The 23681-nt window shown below is 40.6% G+C and overlaps 1 protein-coding gene across 1 annotated transcript in view; it reads right to left on the bottom strand.

Moving 5' to 3' along the window:
• Positions 1–22671, bottom strand: part of KPNA3 (karyopherin subunit alpha 3) — a 99314-nt gene extending 76643 nt beyond the window's left edge. The window contains exon 1 of the mRNA XM_027064783.2: positions 22495–22671. Coding sequence (XP_026920584.1) covers positions 22495–22563 — 69 coding nt within the window. The 5' untranslated portion in view covers positions 22564–22671. The remainder of the gene's footprint in view (positions 1–22494) is intronic.
• Between the last annotated feature and the right edge of the window lie 1010 nt (positions 22672–23681).

The raw sequence follows: 23681 nt of genomic DNA, 5'->3' as shown, positions 1-23681 counted from the left end.
CTATAATATACAATTACCAATAACATTCTATCTTTTTCTCCTATTAAAACTGTATTACGCACTGGATCTGTGTTGCTTATCACCACTTTGGCAGTTGATAAATATTCCCTATAATTTAAAAAATTTGTAGGCAGTCAGTAACTAACCCTTAACAGTGTTATAATAAAACTACAATGATGTTTACATGGCAGTTATTTAATGTTATACTTACTCATTTGATGCAAAAGTTATTTTATTTACAGTACTGTTAAGTAGCCAAACTAACATTATTAAAGTCTATTAGGCAGAAGTGAACAAAAAAGGCAAGAGGATGCCCTATCTTTTCTGAAGACCCCTAAAACACACCCAGACAACAGGCACCAGGTATCTGTTACCTCACATCACACACACACACACACACACACACACACACACACACACACACAGTAACCATATTCTGAAAATTTGCAACACCAAAACTGTCTCTTTCTTAGAGTCATCTTAGTGCCCCCTTCAGTGATCGAAGGAAGGTGGAACTCCAATCTCTCCAATACAACTGGGGGTGTAATACACTACCCCAGAATCTATAGCTATAGCCTGAATTCAACACTTGGCAACAGTCACAACTAGGGTGCTCCTATAACACCTAGGCCTGCGTGTCCGGCTCCCTGATTTCTTCAGGGTTGTACATTCAGAACTTTAAAACTAAGTTTTTTTTTCTGCTTCCTTCTCCCTTTTCTATTCCTAAGAGGGTGTGAACTCTAGATTTCCTTTCAAGGCTGTCCCTACCCTGCACAGATTTGCTCAACCTCCCTTCCTCCCCAGTACCTGTTCTGCTGTGAAGAGTATACATATTTCTCTCAGAAATGGGTCGGGTACTTACTATGTTTACCAAGAGAAAAAACATAAGGAGGGATATTTTGGTCACATTATTTTTAAAGTTTAGTTATGACTCTAAAAGTATCACATCCTCACTTATACAAATAAAATCATGTTCACAAATACAAAATCTTAGAATGAAAGTGAAAAACCTGGCTGGGACCCCTATGAACTGCATGGAGCTAATGTCCAGTTCAGAACTGGAAGACTGAACTGGTAACTAATACAACTTACTCAGATTGTGCTGTTATTACGAAAATTATCTAGATATCTTTGACAAAAGCTAAACAATATATTATATTTAAGAACTTATTACCAGGAGAGAAGTAGTAAGTAATCTAAAATTGTGTTTCCCAGGGCAGATGGGTGGCTCAGCTGGTTAAGCACCAACTTCGGCTCAGGTCATGATCTCACCATGGTTGGCGAGTTCGAGCCCCACATTGGACTCTGTGCTGACAGCTAGGAGCCTGGAGCCTGCTTCAGATTCTGGGTCTCCCCGCGCCCCCTGCCCCTCCCTGCTTGCACTCTGTCTCTCTCTCAAAATAACATTTAAAAAAATTTTTTAATAAAACAATAAATAAAATTGTGTTTCTCAATCTCCTTCACAACATGGCACACAAAGAAAATGTTTATACAGCACACTGAGCTTAAGGAACAACGCTGCAAGGGCTCCACTACCCAGGTCTTTGGTTGGCTGCGCCTAGGACACCACAGCAAATGGGCAACACAGACTCTCACGCTAATGCTGAGACATTTGCATGCACTGCAACAAACCAAAGGGAAATTCATTATACACAGTCATAATAAATTAGCTTAAGAAAAAAAAATTTGGTTTTTCCTGCTATTATAATTCACATATCTTGTTCAAACCATGAAATGTTCAAGGCCCAGTTCATGTCATTTCTGCTTTAAAGCTCTCCCAAACCTACAAGGCTGGAATTCACCTGTCCTTCTGTATGTTCCCAAACTATGTTTACTTCCTAAAAAAAAAAAAAAAAGTTTATTTTTTGAGAGAGAGAGAGAGAGAGAGAGAGAGCGAGCAAGCTGGGGAGGGGCAGAGAGACAGGGAGAGAGAAATCTCAAGCAGGCTCCATGATGTCAGCCCAGAGCCCAAAGCAGGGCTCAAACTCACCAACTGTGAGATCATGACCTGAGCCAAAATCAAGAGTCAGACACTTAACCGACAGAGCCACCCAGGTGCCCCTATCTTTACTTTCTTTAAATTTTTTTTTAAATGTACATTTATTTCTTTTTGAGAGACAGAATGAGACAGAGCATGAGCGGAGAAGGGGAGAGAGAGGGAGACACAGAGTCCGAAGCAGGCTCCAGACTCCAAGCTGTCAGCACAAAGCCCAATGTGGAGCTTGAACTCCTGAACTGTGAGATCATGACCCGAGTCGAAGTCAGACACTTAACCAACTGAGCCACCCAGGCGCCCCATTTTCATTAAACAACTTCATTCTGCTTTATAGTTACCTTTAGCTACCGTTACCTTTCGTCTACTATATTAAATGCCCCTTGAGGGCAGGGATCTTGTTTCATTCATTTTTATTTCCCTCTGATCCACAATATCAAAAAAGGGTCGTTTGCACAACCAATGTTAGATCTGAACTTGGGGTGAGTCATATCCAATGACAATGCTGTTTGCACTTTACTGTAATCACAGTATATAGTCTATGTATTTTCTCCCTCTATCTTCCAAATCTAGATTAACTTAGTTCCAACGCTCTCAAATATCCCACTTTCTCAGTTTCAAACGCTCAAAATAGAGAAAAGTATGTTTGCATTAGCCCTACATTCACAAAATTTAGAAAACAAAACCAAACATCCAGCCCTTACAGAACTTTAACATCAAGTATGAATTCCTTTATTTCTAGCAAAAACGTTTCCAAAACTCAATGCATAACTGAAAACCACGCTGCTGCCACCAGCCACAGTCCAAACTGTAAACTGTAACTGTAAACTGTCCAAAGGCAGTAAGGAAGCATTTCATTTATTTTTTTAAATATAATTTATTGTCAAATTGGCTAACATACATGAGGAAACATTTTAAACTATTGTCATTCTTACTGAATTTCAGCCAATGAGAATATATTTTCATACGGGAGTAAATTTGCATCTTATCCCTAAATAGTGTGATAACACTAATTGGGAGTTACTAATTTATAAACTTTTGCCCTAAAATTTGTGCATATATCTAAATGCTAAAATTTTCTCATTAGAACCGTGATTTATATTTTTCTCTTCTCTTGCTCTTTAAAATATATTTAATTTTTAAATAAAAGCAGAATAGAAGTATAATAAGTGAATAATTAACTACTAATATGAATTAGTATACAAATTAATGTTATACAGCATTAATCCCAAAATATTCTATCCACTGCCTATGTTTTTGTTTAAAACACCAAATGCTAAAGTCATTAAAATTTTGTTTTTACGAAGTATTTTTTTGTTTTTTGTTTTGTTTTTACGAAGTATTTTTAAAAAAACCTCAATAAATGTTCCTAATTATACCTTATTCTAAAATCAAGATACATAGGGCACCTGGGTGGCTCAGTTGGTTAAGTGTCCAATTTTGGCTCAGGTCATGATCTCATGGCTCATGAGTTCAAGCCCAGCATAGGGCTCTGTGCTGACAGGTCAGTGCCTGGAGCCTGCTACGGATTCTGTGTCCTCTCTCTCTCTCTCTCTCTCTGCTCCTCCCCTGCTCATGCTGTCTCTCTCTCAAAAACAAATGAATACTAAAAAAAGGTTTTTTTAAACCAAGATACATTTGTATGACAGTCATGGAACTAAATTCAAGTTAGCAAAATTAGGTTCAAATTTACAAAAAAGGTACTAACTGTGTAGTCTGTGGCTCTCTGCTGAGATTAACACTGTATAACACTTAGTTTGTAGGTTGTTTCTCTATCACGTGTTTGCATCTCTGCCATCTATAACCCAATACCTAGCTAACGTGATCATCCTTCTCAGGCTACCTAACTCCTTTTCACTTGCACATTTGAATTCTGAGAGGAAGATGCAGATACTATCCAACCTCTAATTATTTAAATGCCTGTCCAGCTACCTTCCTCCATACTCTGTTCAGCTTTCTACTGGTCTCTCTACTGTTACCTTAAATACAGAAAAATGACAACAGTGTCTACCTTAACACCTTCTGTATACATCATAAAGACATCCAGATCAGCTGGATCTTTACCAGCTTTGCTATTCTGAGATAGGGAATGCAAAGAAAGAATATAGTGTTTCAACATAGGAAGGTCCATCGCACAAATTCATTGCTGTCCCATTTGATCCCTCTATAATTCTAATGCTTCTACATTTGATAATAAAATTTTCTGTTGTGTAAGTTTTCTTAACAGTGAAGGTATAAAAAACTGGAATACATAAAACTGTTTCAAAGACACATACAGTGTTTTAATACCTTTCTAATAATGTATAGCATTCATTAGTCATTTTCATTTTAAAAAGTAAAAGAGGGGTGCCTGGGTGGCTCAGTAGGTTGGGATCTGACTTTGGCTCTGGTCATGATCTCACGGCTCATGAGCTGGAGCCCCACATTGGGCTCTGTGCTGACAGCTCGGAGCCTGGAGCGTGCTTCAGATTCTGTGTCGCCCTTTCTCTCTGCCCCACCCCAGCTCATGCTCTGTCTCTCTCTCTCTCTCTCTTTCAAGAATAAACATTAGAAATAATAATAATAATAAAATAAAAAGTGAAAAGAAAAATTACTATCAAAATATTGCAAATATGGAGTCACCTTTATTTCCATAAAGTGTAACAATTTCTACACTATTTTTATAAAACTTAACTACACATTATCACCAACCTATTCTGAGTAAGGTAAGATTATTCTCTTATTTCTTTTTAGCTGGAGAGTAGAGAAGGCAAAATTATTTAAAATATTATTTATTAATTTACTATGTCATACCCAACCCCAAACAACTGCTCAAGAAGGTTCTTTAGGGTCTGTAAATGTGTGGAATAGCAGGTATTTTTACTTTGAAATTTCATATCAAAAGTACATTTTTAGCCTCAGCAATCAGACAACACAAAGGAATAAAAGGCATCCAAATAGGCAAGAAAGAAGTCAAACTTTCACTCTTCACAGATGACATGATACTCTTTACGGAAAACCCAAAAGATGCGACCAAAAAACCTCTAGAGCTGATCCATGAATTCAGCAAAGTCGCAGGATATAAAATCAATGCACAGAAATCGGTTGCATTTCAATATACCAACAATGAGGCAACAGAAAGAGAAATCAAGGGGGGCGCCTGGGTGGCTCAGTCGGTTGAGCGTCCGACTTCAGCTCAGGTCACGATCTCGCAGTCCGTGAGTTCGAGCCCCACGTCGGGCTCTGGGCTGATGGCTCGGAGCCTGGAGCCTGCTTCCGATTCTGTGTCTCCCTCTCTCTCTGCCCCTCCCCCATTCATGCTCTGTCTCTCTCTGTCTCAAAAATAAATAAACGTAAAAAAAATTTTTTTTTAAAAAGAAAGAGAAATCAAGGAATTGATCCCATTTATAATTGCACCAAAAACCATAAAATACCTAGGAATAAACCTAACTAAAGAAGTGAAAAATCTATACACTGAAAACTATAGAAAGCTTGTGGAAGAAATTGAAGACACACAAAAAATGGAAAAATATTCCATGCTCATGGACTGGAAGAACAAATATTGTTAAAATTTCAATACTACCCAAAGCAATCTACATATTCAATGCAATCTCTATCAAAATAACACCAGCATCCTTCACAGAGCTAGAACAAACAGTCTTAAAATTTGTATGGAACCAGAAAAAGACCCTGAATAGCCAAAGTAATCCTGAAAAAGAAAACCAAAGCTGGAGCCATCACAATGCCTGATTTCAAGATATATTACAAAGCTATAATCATCAAGACAATATGGTACTGGCACAAAAACAGACATTTAGACCAATGGAATGGAATAGAGAACCCAGAAATGGACCCACAAAACATATGGCCAACTAATCTTTGACAAAGCAGGAAAGAATATCCAATGGAATAAAGACAGTCTCTTCAGTAAGTGGTGCTGGGAAAACTGGACAGCAACATGCAGAAAAATGAACCTGGACCACTTTCTTACACCATACCCCAAAATAAACTCAAAATGGATGAAAGACCTAAATGTAAGACAGGAAGCCATCAAAATCCTCAAGGAGAAAGCAGGCAAAACCAACTTTGACCTCAGCCGCAGCCACTTCTTACTCAACATGTCTTCAGAGGCAAGAAAAACAAAAGCAAAAATGAACTACTGGGACCACATCAAGATAAAAAGATTCTGCACAGTGAAGGAAACAATCAGCAAAACTAAAAGGCAACCAATGGAATGGGAGAAGATATATGCAAATGACATACCAGATAAAGGGTTAGTATTCAAAATCTATAAAGAACTTAACAAACTCAACACCCAAAAAACAAATTATCCAGTGATGAAATAGGCAAAAGACATGAATAGGCACTTTTCCAAAGAAGACGTCCAGATGGCTAACAGACACATGAAAAAATGCTGAACATCACTCATCATCAGGGAAATACAAATCAAAACCACAATGAGATATCACCTCATACCTGTCAGAATGGCTAAAATTAACAACTCAGGCAACAAAAGATGTTGGCGAGAATGCCGAGAAAGGGGATCTCTTTTGCACTTCTGATGGGAATGCAAACTGGTGCAGCTACTCTGGAAAACAGTAATGAGGTTCCTCAAGAAATTAAAAATAGAGCTACCCTATAACACAGCAATTGCACTACTAGGTATTTATCCAAGGGATCAGGTGTGCTGTTTCCAAAGGGCACATGCACCCCAATATTTACAGCAGCACTATCGACAATAGCCAAAATATGGAAAGAGTCCAAATGTCCAATGACAGACGAATGAAGAAAGAAGATATGGTATGTGTGTGTGTGTGTGTGTGTGTGTGTATACAATGGAGTGTTTTACTCCGCAATCAAAAAGAATGAAATGTTGCCATTCGCAACTACATGGATGGAACTAGAAGGTATTATGCTAAGCAAAATTAGTCAGAGAAAGACAAATATCACATGCCTTCACTCATATGTAGAATTTAAAAGACAAAAGATGAATATAAGGGAAGGGAAACAAAAATAATATAAAAACAGGGAGGAGGACAAAACATAAGAGACTCAAATACAGAGAAGAAACTAAGGGTTGCTGGAAGGGTTATGGATGGGGGGATGGGCTAAATGAGTAAGGGACATTAAGGAAGGCACCTGCTGGGATGAGCACTGGGTGTTATACATAGGGGATGAATCATTGGAATCTACTCCTGAAATCATTATTGCACTATATATGCTAACTAACTTAGATGTAAATTAAAAACAAAAACAAAAACAAATTGAGATGTGTGATAAGTATAATCATGGATTTAGAAGACTTAGTATAAAAAAAAGAATGTGAAATATTTCATTAATAATCATTTTATATGTATTAGATGTTGAATTGATAAAAGTCTGGATACACTGAATTAAATTAAAATAGGCTAATAAAGATTTTAAAAAGTATATTTTTAATGGGTAATGATACAACAAGTATCATTTGGGGGGTTTTAAGTAGTATAATACTACATGTTTTACCATGATGTTGTGACTTATAATAAGAAATATATAGTTACTCTTCATCTAGGTGTTCCTGGCACACAGCTCCAAAAACCCTTAGAGTTTACTAAGTGTTGACAAATATAAAGGTGTCTTTTATTATGTTACTGAAGTGACTTTTGTAAAGCCCCCCTAGGTCACCTAAGGACGGGAATTGGTTGCCAGGTGAAACAACTATGTAATTAAAAGGCTGAAACTTTTGGCACCATCCCCACCCCAACCTTCAAAGAGGGGAGAAGGGCTGGAGATTGACATCAGTAACCAATGGCCAATGCTTTAATCGAGCATGCCTCATAAAAACCCAAAATGACCAGTGCAGAGAACTTCCTGGTTGGTGAAAACATGGACGTAACAGGTAGAGTGGTACTCTCCAAGAGAGAGCATCTCTTCCATCTGGCTGATCCTGAAATATCCCTTTATAATAAACTGGCAATCTAGTAAGTAAAACGTTTCTCTGGGTCTTGTGAGTCACTCCAGCAAATTAAACAGGAGGAAGAGGTTGTAGGAACCACCGATCTATAGCTGGGAGATCAGAAGCAGGGTGGGAGGCAAGAGGTCCTGTAGAAGTAAGCCCTTAACCTATGGAATCTGATGCTACCTCCAGGTATATAACATCAGAATTGAATTGAATTGAATTGTAGGACACCCAGCTCGTGTGGGAGAACTGCCTGGTGTGGGGGAAACAAACACTCACAAGTTAGAATCGGTATCAGAATCGACATACCTTTTAGCACATATGTTGAAACACTCACAGATAAAAGATGATGTCTGGAATTTGCTTCAAAAAAATCCAGGGAAAGATGGAAATGGGTAGAGATATAAATGAACAAGACGAGCCATAAATTATAACTGGTTTTAAATGGTACATGGTAGTTCAATATATCATTCTCTGTGCTTTTGTGTATGTTTGTAAGTTTTCTAAAATATAGGGTTTGGCATCTTAAATGTGCTGTGTTAAATAACACAAGTACTGGAAGAAAAAAAAATAAAAACTGGTTACCAACTGGTAAGTGGTGAGTGGCCAACATTCATTATTTTTCTATGTCCTCAGTTTCCACATCTGTGGAAAAAAGAGTCTGAACTCATTAAATCCTGACATTTCTGCTAGTTCAATTTTTTTTTTATGATTCAATTGAGTATGACCTCTACACTCTGAATTTTGTTTACCAATTCTAACTATAATCTAAAATGCATTTACAGCTAAATTTGATATATATAATCAACTGAAAATTGTCTACAACTGTGACCAAAATAACATTATAGTCTTACCTCAGCTGGGCCAGTGTTCCTAGGCATTATGTTCCCCAAATATTCTGCATTTCCAGAAACACCTTTTCTTCATGTACTCTCTTAGACCCCTTTATTCTCTACAACTAATGACGCCAAATAAAATAGGGCCCATTAACCATGACCTGTTCCAGTTTCCCCACACTACTTCAGCCCATCCTCACTCCCGTCGCTTCTCCAAAGTCCTTTCCACCCGATGCCCTTCAAAATCTAACCACAACTTCTATCTCTTACTTCACCTCCCTACCAGCTCTCCACTCACTCTTGGCTCAATCATTTATTCCTTTTCTAGCCAGCTCCTTAACTCTTTTGCTCTGGCTCCTTCCATTTAGCCTACAAACAACAGCCAATTCCATTCTTCTAAACAAATAAAAAACAACAAAATGCCTTCTTTTAACCCTACTTCCTCCTCCTGCTAACCGGTGGCCCCTCCTTCCCATGGCTGCCAAATTTTTAAATTCAGTTTCTACTGACCAGTTCTACTACCTGAACTGCAATTCACTTCTCACTCCATCATAATCTAGCTGCCAGCCTCCTCCACTCTGGGTTTTCCACTTCTGCCTGGCCCCCAATTGCCAAATATAATGAAGGGCTTACTTCAGGTCCTTATACATCTCTTCTCTGCAGCACTGATATTGCAACTACTGCCCCTCCTTCAGGAAACTTTCCCCCCTCCCCTAAGTTTTAATACACTACTTTGTTGTAAGCTTCTTACAGACTCATTCTTCAGTGGCATTTTCACTAGTGCCCTAAAATGATGTACTTCCTTGGGTTCTTCCTTCCCCTAGTCCTTTTTTCTTCTTCTTTTTTAATTTTAGAAAGAGAGAGAGAGAGAGAAAGAGACAGCAAGGGAGATGGGGGGAGGGAGGGAGGGAGAGAGAGAAATCCAAGCAGGCACCACCCCTGAGCATGGAGGGGCTTCATCCTATTACTCTGAGCCAAAATCAAGAATCAGAAGCTCCACCGACTGAGTCACCTAGGTGACCCCCTTTTTTGTTCTTACACCTAGGAACTCTCATCTATATTATCATCTTAATCACTCTAATCATTGCTTGAACTATTTTCCAAATCTTCACTAATGGCCATATCATCCTAGGATAAGGTTAGGCAAACTACACCCTGTGAGCCAAATCCAGCCTGCCACCTGATTTTATAAATAAAGCTTCATTGGAACAGTGGCACCCATCTGTTTGCCTAGTGTTTATGGCTGCTTTCATGCTCACAGCAGAGATGAACAGTTGTGACATAAATAGTATGGGCCTCAAAGCATGAAATATTTAACCTTTTGAGAATATTATGACCCTTTACAAAAAAGAAAAAAGTTTGCTAACCTCTGTTCTAGAAGGTAACATATGCCAAATAAGCAGTCCTGGTAACTTTTCCTGCCGTTGGACCCCAATGCCAGTGCTGTTAGACCATCCATCTCTGAGTCCCCTGAGTTTTCTAACTGTTCCTTTGAAGCTCCCTTCTCACCCTCATCAATCTATCTCCTATGGTGCAACCAAAGCAACAGTTTTAAATGCACAAAACCCACCTTCCTACTTAAAACATTCCTCATAGGAGAGGTCTTTCACAATCTGGCCCCTGCCTATCCTATCCAACTTTCCAATCACTCCACCTATAAGAAATACTGATTTACATTATTTCCCAGAACAAGTCATGCTGTCTCTTACCCCTAAGTCCACCTAAGATATAATACCAAAGAAATATCTATACATTTTTCCAGTTTCAGCCTAAGCACAATCTCCATGAAGCCTTCTGATGCTCACCCATGCGGATTCTTTCCCTATGTGTCCACTGTTCTCTCAACATATTTCCACTGTAGTATTTATTTGCTTTAAATCACATCCCTAAGTAATCTACACACTCCCTGAGCAGGGACCCTGAGGCAGAGTAGAAAATGGTGATTACGGGAAGAGAGTTTTAAAGTAGGAAATCTAGGACTGAATTCCAGTTCTGCCTCCTCCTAGTTGCATGTTCTTAAGCAAATTACTTAACTCATTTTCTTCACCTGAATAACAGCAATTGTGAGAATTACTTAATATTATTCTTAGAAGCACAGTGCCTTGCCCATAGTAAGTGCTCAACAATTATTGGTTATCATTACTTTCATTGTCTTATCTCTCATACTTAGTTCAGAATTCAGATAACTGTTGAGAGAAATAACTGAAGCAAGCTAGTTCTGCACACATTATTTTCAGCTGCATATTGGATATTTCCATCTGAACACCATTTGGTTCCCCAAACTCATTATCTTTAGTCCCAACTGTTTCAATTAGAGTAAAGCGGCCAACTTATGAAGGTCTGCCTAGGATTTTACTGGTTTGAATACTCAAAGTCCTGTGTCCTGAGAACTCCCTCAGTTCTGGGAAAAACCAGGATAGTTGATCATCTTAAATTAGTTATGTTGCAAACCATAAAAACAGACTTGAGTTAGTCTGAGAAACAAAGGGAGGGGAGGGGTGCAGGTGAATTTACTGGAAGAATAAAGAACAATTCACAGAACCAAAGGAAAAGCTGTGGAATCTGATGAAAAACTCAGGATGAAAGCAACGCCACAGATCTAGGTGGCAGGAATTAATGAAAGATTTCTTCACAGTACTTCTGCCAAAATGAATCACTTAGGTCCCAGTGTCAGCTCATTTAAGATTTAAATGCCAGGGACAGCATTTGAATGGCCTTCTTTTTATTAACCAGAAAGATGAAGGCACTTTAATTAACCAAAGGAGGCAGAAGCACTTAGATCAAAAATCTCACCAAAAGACATCCAATAGCAGAAGAGTAGCTTCCAAAGAAAGGTCAATCAGAATGAGGTTTCCAAAAGAAGGGAATGTATGTAAGGTCACCACATCAACTACTGCTTGAACACACCACACCTTTAATACTCTATGACACAGTCACTGTTATTCATGTTATTTTTCTTTTTGTCTTGGCAAACTCCTATTCATTCTTCAAGACCCAGCTCAAGTATGATCTTCTGTGTAACTTAATTCAATTTTCCCAGGTATAGTCACTCGCTTTCTTCATGCTTTCATAGTACTTTGCAAATTATGTACCTATTTCATAGAATGAGCTCTATACTAAGTACAGCTGACCCTTGAATAACATGGGTTTGAACTATGCAGATCTACTCATACACGAATTTTTTACAGTACAGTACTGTAAATGTATTTTCTATTTTTTGTGATTTTATCAATAACATTATCTTTTCTCTAGCTTACTTTATCGTAAGAACACACTATATAATACATATACAAAATGCATGTTAGTTGACTGTTTATGTTATTGGTCAGGCTTCCAGTTAACAGTATCTGTAGTTAAGTGTTTGCGGAATCAAAAGTTATATGTGGGCACCCCTAACCCCCATGTTGCTTAAGAGTCCACTGTATATACTTAGGTATCAGTCTCTCACACTAAACTAGCAAGGACAAAGTTATTTATATTTACTATTTGGGGTATTAACACTGCCTGTCTGGCCCATAGCAAATGCTTCATAAGTGTTTAATACATCTATTATCCAAGTCACTAGGATATATGAAACATTAAATTAAAACGGAAGAGTGGAGCTACTACAGGTAAACAAGCTGACAATATCAAAGAGAAAGCTGACAAATTCTGCAAGGGTAGGATAGGCAAAATAATTATGAAGAGCAAAAATTCCATAAGCACAAAAATTAAGGATAAAATTCTGACAAATCTAAGAACCTGAAGGCATTACTTACATAACAGCAAAAATGGATACCCATATGCATAAATGTGATTCTCAAGAAACAAGAAACTAACTAAATTATATTCTATTTAAGAAGGCAGAAAAATGTATAGGCATTTTCAGAAACAGTGACTTTTTTGGTGGCTCCATGCCCAAAGTGGCACTCGAACTCACAACCCTGAGATCAAGAGTCACGTGCTCCACCCACTGAGTCAGACAAGCACCCCAAACACTGACATTTCAAATAAAAGAAAGTTTGGTATGTATAAACTTAAAGCCCAGAAAACCCAACCATTTAGAAAGATTAATTCCAAGTAAATATAGTCATGATTTATTTTACCATACTTTAACTTTTTTTTTTTTTTTAAGGTTTATTCATTTTTCAGAGACAGAGACAGAGCATAAGGTGGGGGAGAGGGGCAGAGAGAGAGAGGGAGGCACAGAATCTGAAGCAGGCTCCAGGATCCCAGCTGTCAGCACAGAGTCCGACACGGGGCTCGAACTCACAGACCATGAGATCATAACCTGAGCTGAAGTCGGACGCTCAAATGACTGAGCCACCCAGGTGCCCCAACCATACTTTAACTCTTAGTGGTGATAGCCCAGGCTGTGACAAATTTTTCTTAATAGCAAAAGTGCCACAAAGTACAGCTATATCTTCCCTAGATTTTTACTATTGCTTTATCTTCAAAGTAAAGGAACAGAGGCTTGGAAATGAGAACACAGCGAAACCTTACGCTGAGATATCAAAGTCAAGTTAGGAACAGTGTCAGTCATGGAAAGAGAAAATGCCACTGACTTTGAAGTTAGATTTTCCAAATACATCTTCTAACTCCTTGCTGGATACCAAGAAGTCAGTTTATTCTTTTTCACTTAAAATATTACCCAGTCTATATCACACTTCCCCCAAATAAAATTCATTTCACCAAATGCAGTGACTTTGACATTGTAACATTAAACTATTTTTTATCTGAACTATCTTTGTCTATTCTTTATCATCTGAACCTTCTGATCAATCTTACCATCACTACTGGGATATATTCTGAAGTACACAGCATCACCAATGGAGGTATTTTTTTTAATCAAAAATGCTTAAACTGAAGATAATCATGCTTCTAAAACTAACCTCCAGTTTACAGAAAATCCAGACGGTGGCAAGAAATAGGAGGAACAAGTTAAGCAACACCACAAAGAAACAGACAAATCCAGTAATTAGGACATTTTATTAGGCTGAACCATATGTAATTGCTGATACTTGGCTCATACTTTGAACCTCCCAAATGAAAATTTCATGTGGTTCAACTTAATACAAGAAAACTGACCTGATTTCTTCAACAAATTAACAGCATTTATAAAATGGTGGGGGACAACAGCCAAAAAGTAGAAGCCACCATTCATCAATGGGTGAATGGACAAAATATGGTACCTGCATACAACGAATATTATTCAGCCATAAAAAGAAACAAAATTGTGACACATGCTACAACACAGATGCGCTTCGAAGACATTATGCTGCGAGAAATAAGCCAGTCAAATAAGCCAGACAAATATTGTATGATTCTACTTATACGAGCTTCCTAGAGTAGTCAAATTCATAAAGAAAGACAATATAAGGAAGGTTGCCAAGGGCTGGAGAAAGAGGGAATGCAAAATTATTATTTAATAGGTACAGAGTTTCAGTTACAAAAGATGAAAAGTTCTGGATATAGGGCAGTGATGATTATTACACAACAATGTGAATGTACTTAATGTCACAGAACTATACACTTAAAGTAGTTAAAAAAATAAATTTTATGTTATGTTTATTTACTATAAAAAAAATGGTGGGAGAAGCCTATTGTAGATTGAAGGAGATTTAAGAAACATAACCAAACATGATCTGATCTTGTTTAATCCTGACCAAATGACCAAATGTTTAAAAAAAAAAAAAAATCAGGGACAACTAGGGAAATTTAAATGTGGACTAGATTAGATGTTAATATGTCAGGGTGATACAGTGTTTATGTAAGAATACATTAATTTTTAGAGAAGTAGCCTTAAGTCTTTAGGAGTAAAATGTCATGGTGTCTATTATACATATAGAGGAAAAAGATGAAACAAAGACAGCAAACTGTGACTTATTAAATCTAAGTGATGTGCATATGGGATTAATTATACTATTCTCTCCACTTTCCTAATTATTAGAACACTTCTGGGGCACCTGGGTGGCTCAGTTGGTTAAGCGTCCAACTTTGGCTCAGGTCATGATCTCAAGGTTTGTGGGTTCGAGCCCTGCATCGGGCTCTGTGCTGACAGCTCAGAGCCTGGAGCATGCTTCGGATTCTGTGTCTCCCTCTCTCTCTCTTCCCCTCCCCCACTCGCGCTCTGTCTCTCAAAAATGAACAAACGTTAAGAAAAATTTTTTTTTAATTATTAAAAAAAGAACATTTCTATAATTAAAGTAAGAAAAATTTAAAAATTATTTAACTATGCAGGTCTCTCAATCTCCCAACACTTTACCTATCATAATAAAAAGTTTGAACTTGATTTAGAAAGCAACAGGAAAAGGCACAAAAGATTAAAAGTTTCAGTTCAGGGGCGCCTGGGTGGCTTAGTCGGTTGAGCATCTGACTTCAACTCAGGTCATGATCCCGTGGTTCATGAGTTCAAGCCTCACGTAGGGCTCTGTGCCGACAGCTCAGAGCCTGGAGCCTGTTTTGGATTCTGTGTCTCTCTCTCTCTCTGCCCCTTGCCTGCTCACGCTTTGTCTCTCTCAAAACTAAACATTAAAAAAAATAATAAAAAATAAAAAATAAAAGTTTCAGTTCAAAAATGTATTTTAAGAAAATTATTGTGTTCGTAGTACCTAGTATGGATACATTCATTCAAGAAATGTTTTAGTGCTTACTTTGTTCCAGCCACTGCACTAAGATGTAGGCAAAGGAAATATACAGTCTATGTGCTCAGAAAGCTCACAATCTAGTTGGAGAAAGAGATAAAACATAATTGAAATATATTAACCCTAACTGCATATGAGAAAGATATATTCAGGAATGAAGAATGGTACCTAACTCAACCTGGGAAGATGGGGGAGATTCAGAAGATTTCTGATAAGAGCTAAACCCAGAGTTGAGCATTTAAAGAGGGGTAGGAATTAGTCAGGCAACAGGAGGCAGGGAAGGATATTCCAGTCAGCAGGATAGCCCTGAGAATAGAAATAGCATTGGCAAGCAGGGGAGGGCGGGATTCCAGATTATGTATAAGCATATAAGACACTCAGTGTTGCTAGAGCTTGAAGGGGCAGGGAAGGAGAGAGGAAGGAAAAGCTGAACCTGGAAAAAATAATCAGGTATGAGACTCACTGAAAGATCTCATGAACTGGAGAAAGAACATCAATCACTTTGGGGGCAATTCTTAAATTGCCAGATGATAAGTATTAAGGCTTAAAGTCGGCTGGAGGCAGTGAATACAGAAGCAGGGCCAAAATCCAGAAACAGCACAGAGATTCAAGCTACATGACTGGCATCTGACTGAATGTGGAAGATGAGGAAGGAGTCCAAGAAGCCTCTCAAGTTTCAAGTTCAGGTCACAGTGAGGGTGATGATGCCATAAACAGAGAAAAGAAAAAAAAGGCAGAACATAGCTTTAAACACTTTGAGCTTAAGAAGCTGATGTGATGCTCATGTGATTAATTTCCAGCAGATGCCTAAGACAGATTTAAGTCCCCCACACTGAAGTGATAGTTAAAACTAAGGGAGATGCTTGATGTGGGCAAGAAAAGCAGTCAATAGAGAAGAGAGTCACAGACAAAAGCCCAAGACGTGCCTACAGTCAATAGGTAGGAAGAAGAGTTGGCAAAATCAACCAAAAAGGAGAAATCATTCAGGCAGAAGGACAAGGGGAGACTGTGCACCCCGTTAGTGAATTCAAGAAAAGAGAAGTATAACCTATCTGCTCTATGATATGTCGATTCCTGAAAAACTTCATGTTCTGTAAAATTAAGAAAAAAGAGGGAACTACATCGAGAAGGGTAGGGCAATAAGCACTTAAGACAGAACATAGTTAACCTATGGAGTCTAGAGGCAGAATATGGGGGAAGGGGCAATGTGCATACTCTCCGACTTGCTGTGTTCAACTGTGTCTGTACTTCACGTGTTTATGTTCGATTGCTGTTACTTGGGAGCGTGAAACAGTTAACATGCTGGTGAAAAATCAACTCCGAAATCAAATATGAACCAACATGAATTCTGCATTAACTAACATCATTCTTCTTTAGCATTCAAGTATGAATTAGTTCATGCTGCAGAAATACATTATAACAAAAGAGGCTGGCAAAGGAGGGCTAGGCAACAGTATCAATGCCATGGTGTCAACACCAGAAGGAATATTGGCATCTTAGGATAAGATTGTTAGTTTCACTCCCAAATATAGACGTTTTTCAGATATGCTATCTAGTCTCTCTTCTCAGAATATTCCTTAAATTTTATATACTGGTCACTACGTGACAACTCACAGCCCAAGGTCTTTACCTTCAGTGGGCTTACAGAGCCCACATGCAGAGAACTTGTTGTAGCCACAGCAATTTAACCCAAAGAGGTAAAGGAAAATTCACTTAGGAAAGCATTAGAGAGAAGAAAAACCCTAGGGACTGATAGTACTTACCATGTTATTGGTGAGTCAGGAAAGGCCCTATGGAGAACTTCTGAAAGGTTTTTTTTTTGAAGTAGGGTGACATGTGCGGCAGAATTACAATCTTGGTGTTCCAGAGATATATAGAAAGGAGTCTGAGTGAGAAAAGAGTTTGCCAGAGTGAGTCCCAGTAAACAGCAAAAGAAGGTATGTACAGAAGAGAATAACCTGTGTAAAGGCATGGAGAATAAATCACACTGGTCACTCCACCATCTCAAACATGTGATCACAGCTGGCACAAAAGAGACCTAAGGAACTATGTGTGGCATCTTAAGGACTTTTAATTGTATCCTGAAGGCAATGGCAATGATCTTACCAAGAAAGTAACACAAAAGGATTTCAGAAAGACCAACTCACAAGATACAATGGGAAGGGAAGATATTGGTGACAGGGAAACCAGGTGCACGATCATACTTACACAGGTGAGAATAACAGTGGCCCAAACTAGGGCAGCTGTAGTAAGGTTGGCATCAAAGGCAAAAATAGGAGGGCTCTTCAGATAACTGACTAATAGGAAAAGGGAAGAGACGGGAGTCCAGGAGATTTTAAGCTTGAGCAATTCGGTAGTAGCACTTACCAATAGAGGCTCCAGAGAGACAGAAGTGAATTTGGTAATGCTGGTCAAATTTGCGGATGAGAAAATATATATTACCCTCAGTATTAGAAACTTAAACATAAGTTTTAAGTGTTAAGTCCAAGGATATGGGTTATTTTTTGGTGAAACCGACTAACTAGTTCCTCACTAATAAGGAAACTTTGCAAGAGTACAAAGAAAAAAAAAGCAAATAAATTAAATGATAGGTAAGATATCAAAAATTTTTATTAGCAAGGTTTTAAAATACCAAATCAGGAATTGCTAGGATACAGCCAAGATTTCCTAAATATTTTCCTCATTAATTAACTTTCAGAGGTTATTTCCTACAATTCAGGTCTGAGGTTCCTTGCAGTGGGAAGACAGTACAGTAAGCAAGAGTTCTGGCTTTCAGGTCATCTGCTTCACTGTAAGTCCAGGTCCTGCCACCCCTGATGACTTAGGGCTATTTCCTTACGAATCGTACGTCTCAAGTTTCCTCAGCAGTAAATATGGATAATAATAGTATATACTGGATCGTTGTGAAAACTAATCCATACAAAATACTTGGTACAGGTAAACTGCAAACAGTAAGTGTTAAGATTTTAAAAATAATTGTTATTATTGTTACTGATAAAAATATTACATTCTTGAGGTATACAGGAGCAAGAAAAAGCAAAGTTGACTTGAGTGGCATTTACCAGAGTGTTTGATTTATAAGTACTCATTAAATGGAACGTTTCCATTTCATGCACTTTTCTGTAAGTATATTTGAAAAGTTTTAAATACTTTTTTAAAAGGGAAAAAAAGCCTAAGAACAATGTCTTCTATAAAAAGGTCTGGTATTAAAATACCCATTCCAGGGGCGCCTGGATGGCTCAGTCGGTTGGGCATCTGATTTTGGCTCAGGTCATAATCTCACGGTTGGTGAGTCCCAGCCCCGCATCAGGCTCTGTGCTGACAGCTCACCTGCTTCAGATTCTGTGTCTCCCTCACTCTCTGCCCCTTCCCTGCTCGTGCTGTCTCTCTCTCTCAAAAGTAAACATTAACAATTTAAAAAAACAACAACAACACCCATTCCAGACCAAATGAAGATAAATTAAGTTTCCTTTTCACAATGTACTCCCTAGTTTTAGCTACGAAATCCATTCCCCCTACCCAAGCTCCAAACTGCTATCTGGAATAATTACTCCTCCCCTATCTGTATCTGTAGACCTCAAGATAACTTTCATCCCCTTTCTCCACTATGAGCTTTCCACAGAAGAGGAAGAGAAAGGAACAGGAGGAGGAAGTTCAAATCCTCATTCCATCCCCAATCTTGATTTTTTTTTAATTTTTTTAAATTTTTTTAACCTTTATTTATTTTTGAGATAGAGAGAGACAGAGCATGAACAGGGGAGGGTCAAACAGAGAGGGAGACACAGAATCTGAAATAGGCTCCAGACTCTGAGCTGTCAGCACAGAGCTGGATGAGGGGCTTGAACTCATGGACCGTGAGATCATAACCTGAGCCGAAGTCGGACGCTTAACCAACTGAGCCACCCAGGTGCCCCTGCCAATCTTGATTTTTTTTTTTTTGAAAATTCCTCTTGACATACAGGATAAGAGCATTATTCCTCCAGAACTAATTCTAAATATTACTGCCAGTCATCTTATTCCACTGCTCTAATCATGTTGTACCTTCTCACTTTATTCTGGAATAAACTCCTTCAGATCTCTGTATCAGGAACTGTCCAAGTAACTCTTTGCCGCAAATATAGTCTCAGACCACCATGGGCCATCTGGAAGTCTCATCTGTTCACTCCCTAATCTAACTCCTCTTCTTTCTCACCTGGGTCTTTATTCACTAATTTCTTTTGCTCCCTGTTCAAGTTCAGCACATACTTCCTATAAAATCCACCAACCTCTTTTCTGTAAAGCCATTCCCGACTGAATGACTATGAAATTGCTCTCCTCCTCAGCCCTCTCCCCACTCACAACTTCCTGTTAGTGGAACAGGTATAACTTACTCCCTTAGAAAATGTGTATTTTATACTTGTACCTAGCATCTTATTTGTGTATCAGCTGGTTGTACACTTTACAAAGTTTTATCTTTCATCTATCCTATATGTGAAAAGGTAGGAATATCACATCAGAGCACATCTCACTGTTTTGAAACAGCCTGATAATCACAACTACTTAGTCACAAAGCTAAGTTGTAGTGTAAGTTTCTGATTTAACACAGTTTCTAATGGATAAAACTAAATTAGAACCAGCGTCTAGTGTTGGCTGTACCTAAGTCCACAACAAAGGCACTTAACCAGGTTTGATCCCTGATCAGTTTACCCTTCAGTCACATCCCCAGCAATTCTACTGCACTCTGTCAGGACTCTTCAACTACTGTTCAACTATTCCTCCCACAAGCCTACAAAGCCCCTTCGTTTTGCCCTCCCTTTTCCTGCATTTTGCCAGGCCAACTTTCCTTCATCTTTCAGGATTAGTTTACTCCAAATCATCCACTATGAATCAACCATAACATCTCCCTTGACTGCTCAGCCTCAAGTTAGAATTTTCTCAAAATATACTTATTGATGTACTGCATTGTAATCATCAGTTTACTTTACCATTATTCCCACTGAACTGTAAACTCCTTGAGGTACAGACTGAATTTTATTCTCTTTTGTATACCCAAGACCTAACATTGTCAGACATCCAACAATTAGTGAAGGAATGCTCATACCCACTTTGTGACCTTGTACACGCTACGTAAGCACTCTCATATTTCCTCATCTAAAGTACTTTCCTCCTGTAAAGTGGGGATAATACTATAACTAGTTCATATGTCGTTATAAGGAATTAAGTGTCATGAAGCTCCCAGTATAGTGTCTGCTGCATAGACCTATCATTTGAATGTCTGCTATGTCATGCCTTAGTTACTCTAACGTATCCTGGGAAATGTAATATTGTGACCAATATTTTCAGGCTGAAGGCTGAGCAACCATGCCTCTTTTTCATGCATCTGGAAGTCATTAATTACATTCTGATGATCAGCAAATATTTACTGTGCACCTGTTATGTGCAGGAGTCCTTACTAGGTAGCACTGAGTTCCCAGATAATAATATAGGCAAAAAAGAAAACAAAAACCTGCACCAATATCCAAGAGAAGAAACAATGTTGTTAGTTCTTCTGTACAAACAACATGGTCATTTTTCAAACTAGTAAGTTTTGCTTTATAATAGTGGTAAGCTTCAAGAAAGATGGAAAAAGTTCAAAATTAACTCCTATCATCAAGTGGACCAATTAAGGAGGCAGTTCCAAAATTTCTTGTTGCTATTCCTAAGTTTCACTTTTGCTTACAAGTATTTCCCACAGAAGAAATTTAACCATGACCAGGGTAGAGAGAGATGACCTTTATTTGTCTTATTCAAACGGGAACTCCACAGAATTTCCTTAGGTTTGTTCCAGTTAGTTTTAATTTTGTAGCTCTGAAAAATGGCCTGAGTTTTGTGTTTCTCTACAAAACAGAATGCTGAATGTTTCCCCACCACGTTCTCTAAGACAGGATAAAATGCGCACATCTTCCTCACCTTGGCCCTTTATCAAGAATTACAAAACTGCGAATCATGTCCCCTAGTATTAGAAAAGGAGGCTGTGGACTTAAAACCACGTCCTCCCTAACAAATCCAGAGGTCAGAGTTCCAGGGAAGTTTGTGCAGTATACTACAATGCTTTCAGTAGCTGCAGAGAGACCTCTAGCGCTGCCTCAGTAAGCCGAGTTTGCAAATAGTACCTGCTAATGTCACCTTAATGAGACAATGGCAACATGCTGTGTAGCAACGAACTAAGTGACCACGATGTTTACAGTTTTGCAACCACTTGGAAATTCTACCAGCTTGAAGCAAGAGAGATATACAAGGCCGTATGAACCTATGTATCCGATTTATTTCTGTAAAGCATGTCAAAGAAATTATTATCCTATGCACAATCCCACTACAAGAAAGGCTAAGAAAACAGGTCCTGTGAGCGGAGGTCGAAACAACGTTTCTTCCAAAGCCTCAACACAATAGATGGTAAACTATTGTCCACCTCCAGCTTGCTCCAAATGCCAGCAGTAAGAGGAGTATGAGCTAGAACAGCTCAGCACGACCGGTCCAAAGGACAGCACTGGAATATGAGAAAATGGTCCTGGCGCATCCTACCCTCCCCCATCCACCACCCTCAAACAAGTCAGTTACCCGGCTGGTCCCCACCCCCCTCTGCGGGCCGCCACCGCCCGCCTGGGCCCCGCTCGCACAAGATATGCGCGGGGACCGGCACAGCGCCGGCTCCATGTGCGGCAGCGCGGGAGGCACCGAGGGGGCCGTGCCGGGAGGGAGGCTGCACGGGCAGCCGGCGCGAGTCGCGGCCGCCCCCTCCGCGGTGCGGTCGACGGACCAGGGTGGCAGCATCCCCGGCCCGCGAGGCGCCGGCCCGCGGACCCCGCCTCAGCTCCACATCCCTTCCTCGCCGACAGCAGGCCGCGCCCGCGTGACGGGGCCGAAAACCCCGGCATTTCCCGGTCCCCGCGCCGGCAGCTCCAGAGGGCGGGTGCAGCCCGGCCCGCGGTCCCGTCGCCCGCTCCGCCCAGCCGGGGCCGCGGTGACTAGAGGCGGCGGCCAACTCCGACCCACCGCGAGCCGGCGAGAACCAGCCCGGCGCCGGCCCCCCGCCCCTCCCCGCCGCCGAGGGGCCGGCGCGGCCAGCCGGGTGAACCGAGAGGGCCCAGACCGCGGAAGCACACTCACTTCCACATCGCGGCCCTTGTTCTTAAAGCTCTTGATGCGGTGGTTCTCCAAGCCCGGGTTCTCGGCCATGGCTGCGCGCGGCTCCGGCGGCGGCTACTCCTGCGGCTGCGGCGGCGGCGGCGAGTCTCGGCGCGGGAGGGGGAGGTGGGGGAGGGCGGGAGGGGATGGGAGGGGGAGGGGGAGAGGAGAGCACGTTCCGTGACGCCTCCGAGCGCGAGGTGGCAGCAGCGCCGGGGGAGGCGCAGGCCGACTGCCGGGCGGGGCGGGGAGGGAATGGCGGTGAGGAGTCGCGCGCGCCCGGCAAGCTGGGGTCACGTGACCGGGGCGGCCACCAGCCTGGACGCTTGCCGGACCGTTCTGGGGATGATCCCCGCCCCTACCCCCAGCAAGGCCTCCCCACAGCCCCTCGAGGATGCAAGTCATGTGCCAGCAATGGAGCCGATTGAACGGCTTTTACTTCCTCCGACACGCCGGGCTGCGGGCGGAAACTACAGTTCCCAGCATGCCAGGTACAGCGGGGGTAATTCTTCTGGCCTTGACAGAACGGGAAGAATGCCGGGAACCCTATCCGCGCGGCTTTCGGTGCAGCGCGCTCCTTGCGCCTGGGCGTGATGCCCCGCCCCCAAGGCCGCCTCTGGGCGGGCAAGTGGGAGGAGCTCGCCAGGAGATGGCACCTTGCGCCCTATGGGAGGGAGGGGGCGGGGTTTCCTGGGAGGTGCACCTCGCACTCAGCAGCCTAGGAAATTAGAAACCGACCGATGGTTTGTGCTTCGCTTCCTTGAGTCTTCGGGGTCTCCTGGAATAGCAGCCACTCTCATTTGCTGCCCCTTTGCTCTGCTTTGGTTTTATAAATAGCACTTATTTCCATCCGAAACATACATATGGGATGTATGTGTTTACGTGTGTGCTACCTGGCTTACCGCACTGGAATTAAGCTCAATGAGAGCAGAGACTTTTGTTGGTTTACTGCTGAATTCCTCGCTTCAAAACAGGGCTTGACACGTCGTGAATACTCAATAAATACTTGAACAAATTAGCACGTTAGCGTCGTCTTTCGGTTTGTTCATCATCCTCCCAAGCCCAGTTCTGCAACCTTCACTCTGGCACTTGTGCATTTCCGTTTCCCCAGCACCTCTTGTTCCACCGCCACACAATCTTCTCAGCTCTCAGGGAGCCGTCAAATTCTG

The sequence above is a fragment of the Acinonyx jubatus genome, chromosome A1 (assembly GCF_027475565.1).
Source record: "Acinonyx jubatus isolate Ajub_Pintada_27869175 chromosome A1, VMU_Ajub_asm_v1.0, whole genome shotgun sequence".
NCBI lineage: Eukaryota > Metazoa > Chordata > Mammalia > Carnivora > Felidae > Acinonyx > Acinonyx jubatus.
This window is presented reverse-complemented; position numbering and strand designations above follow the sequence as displayed.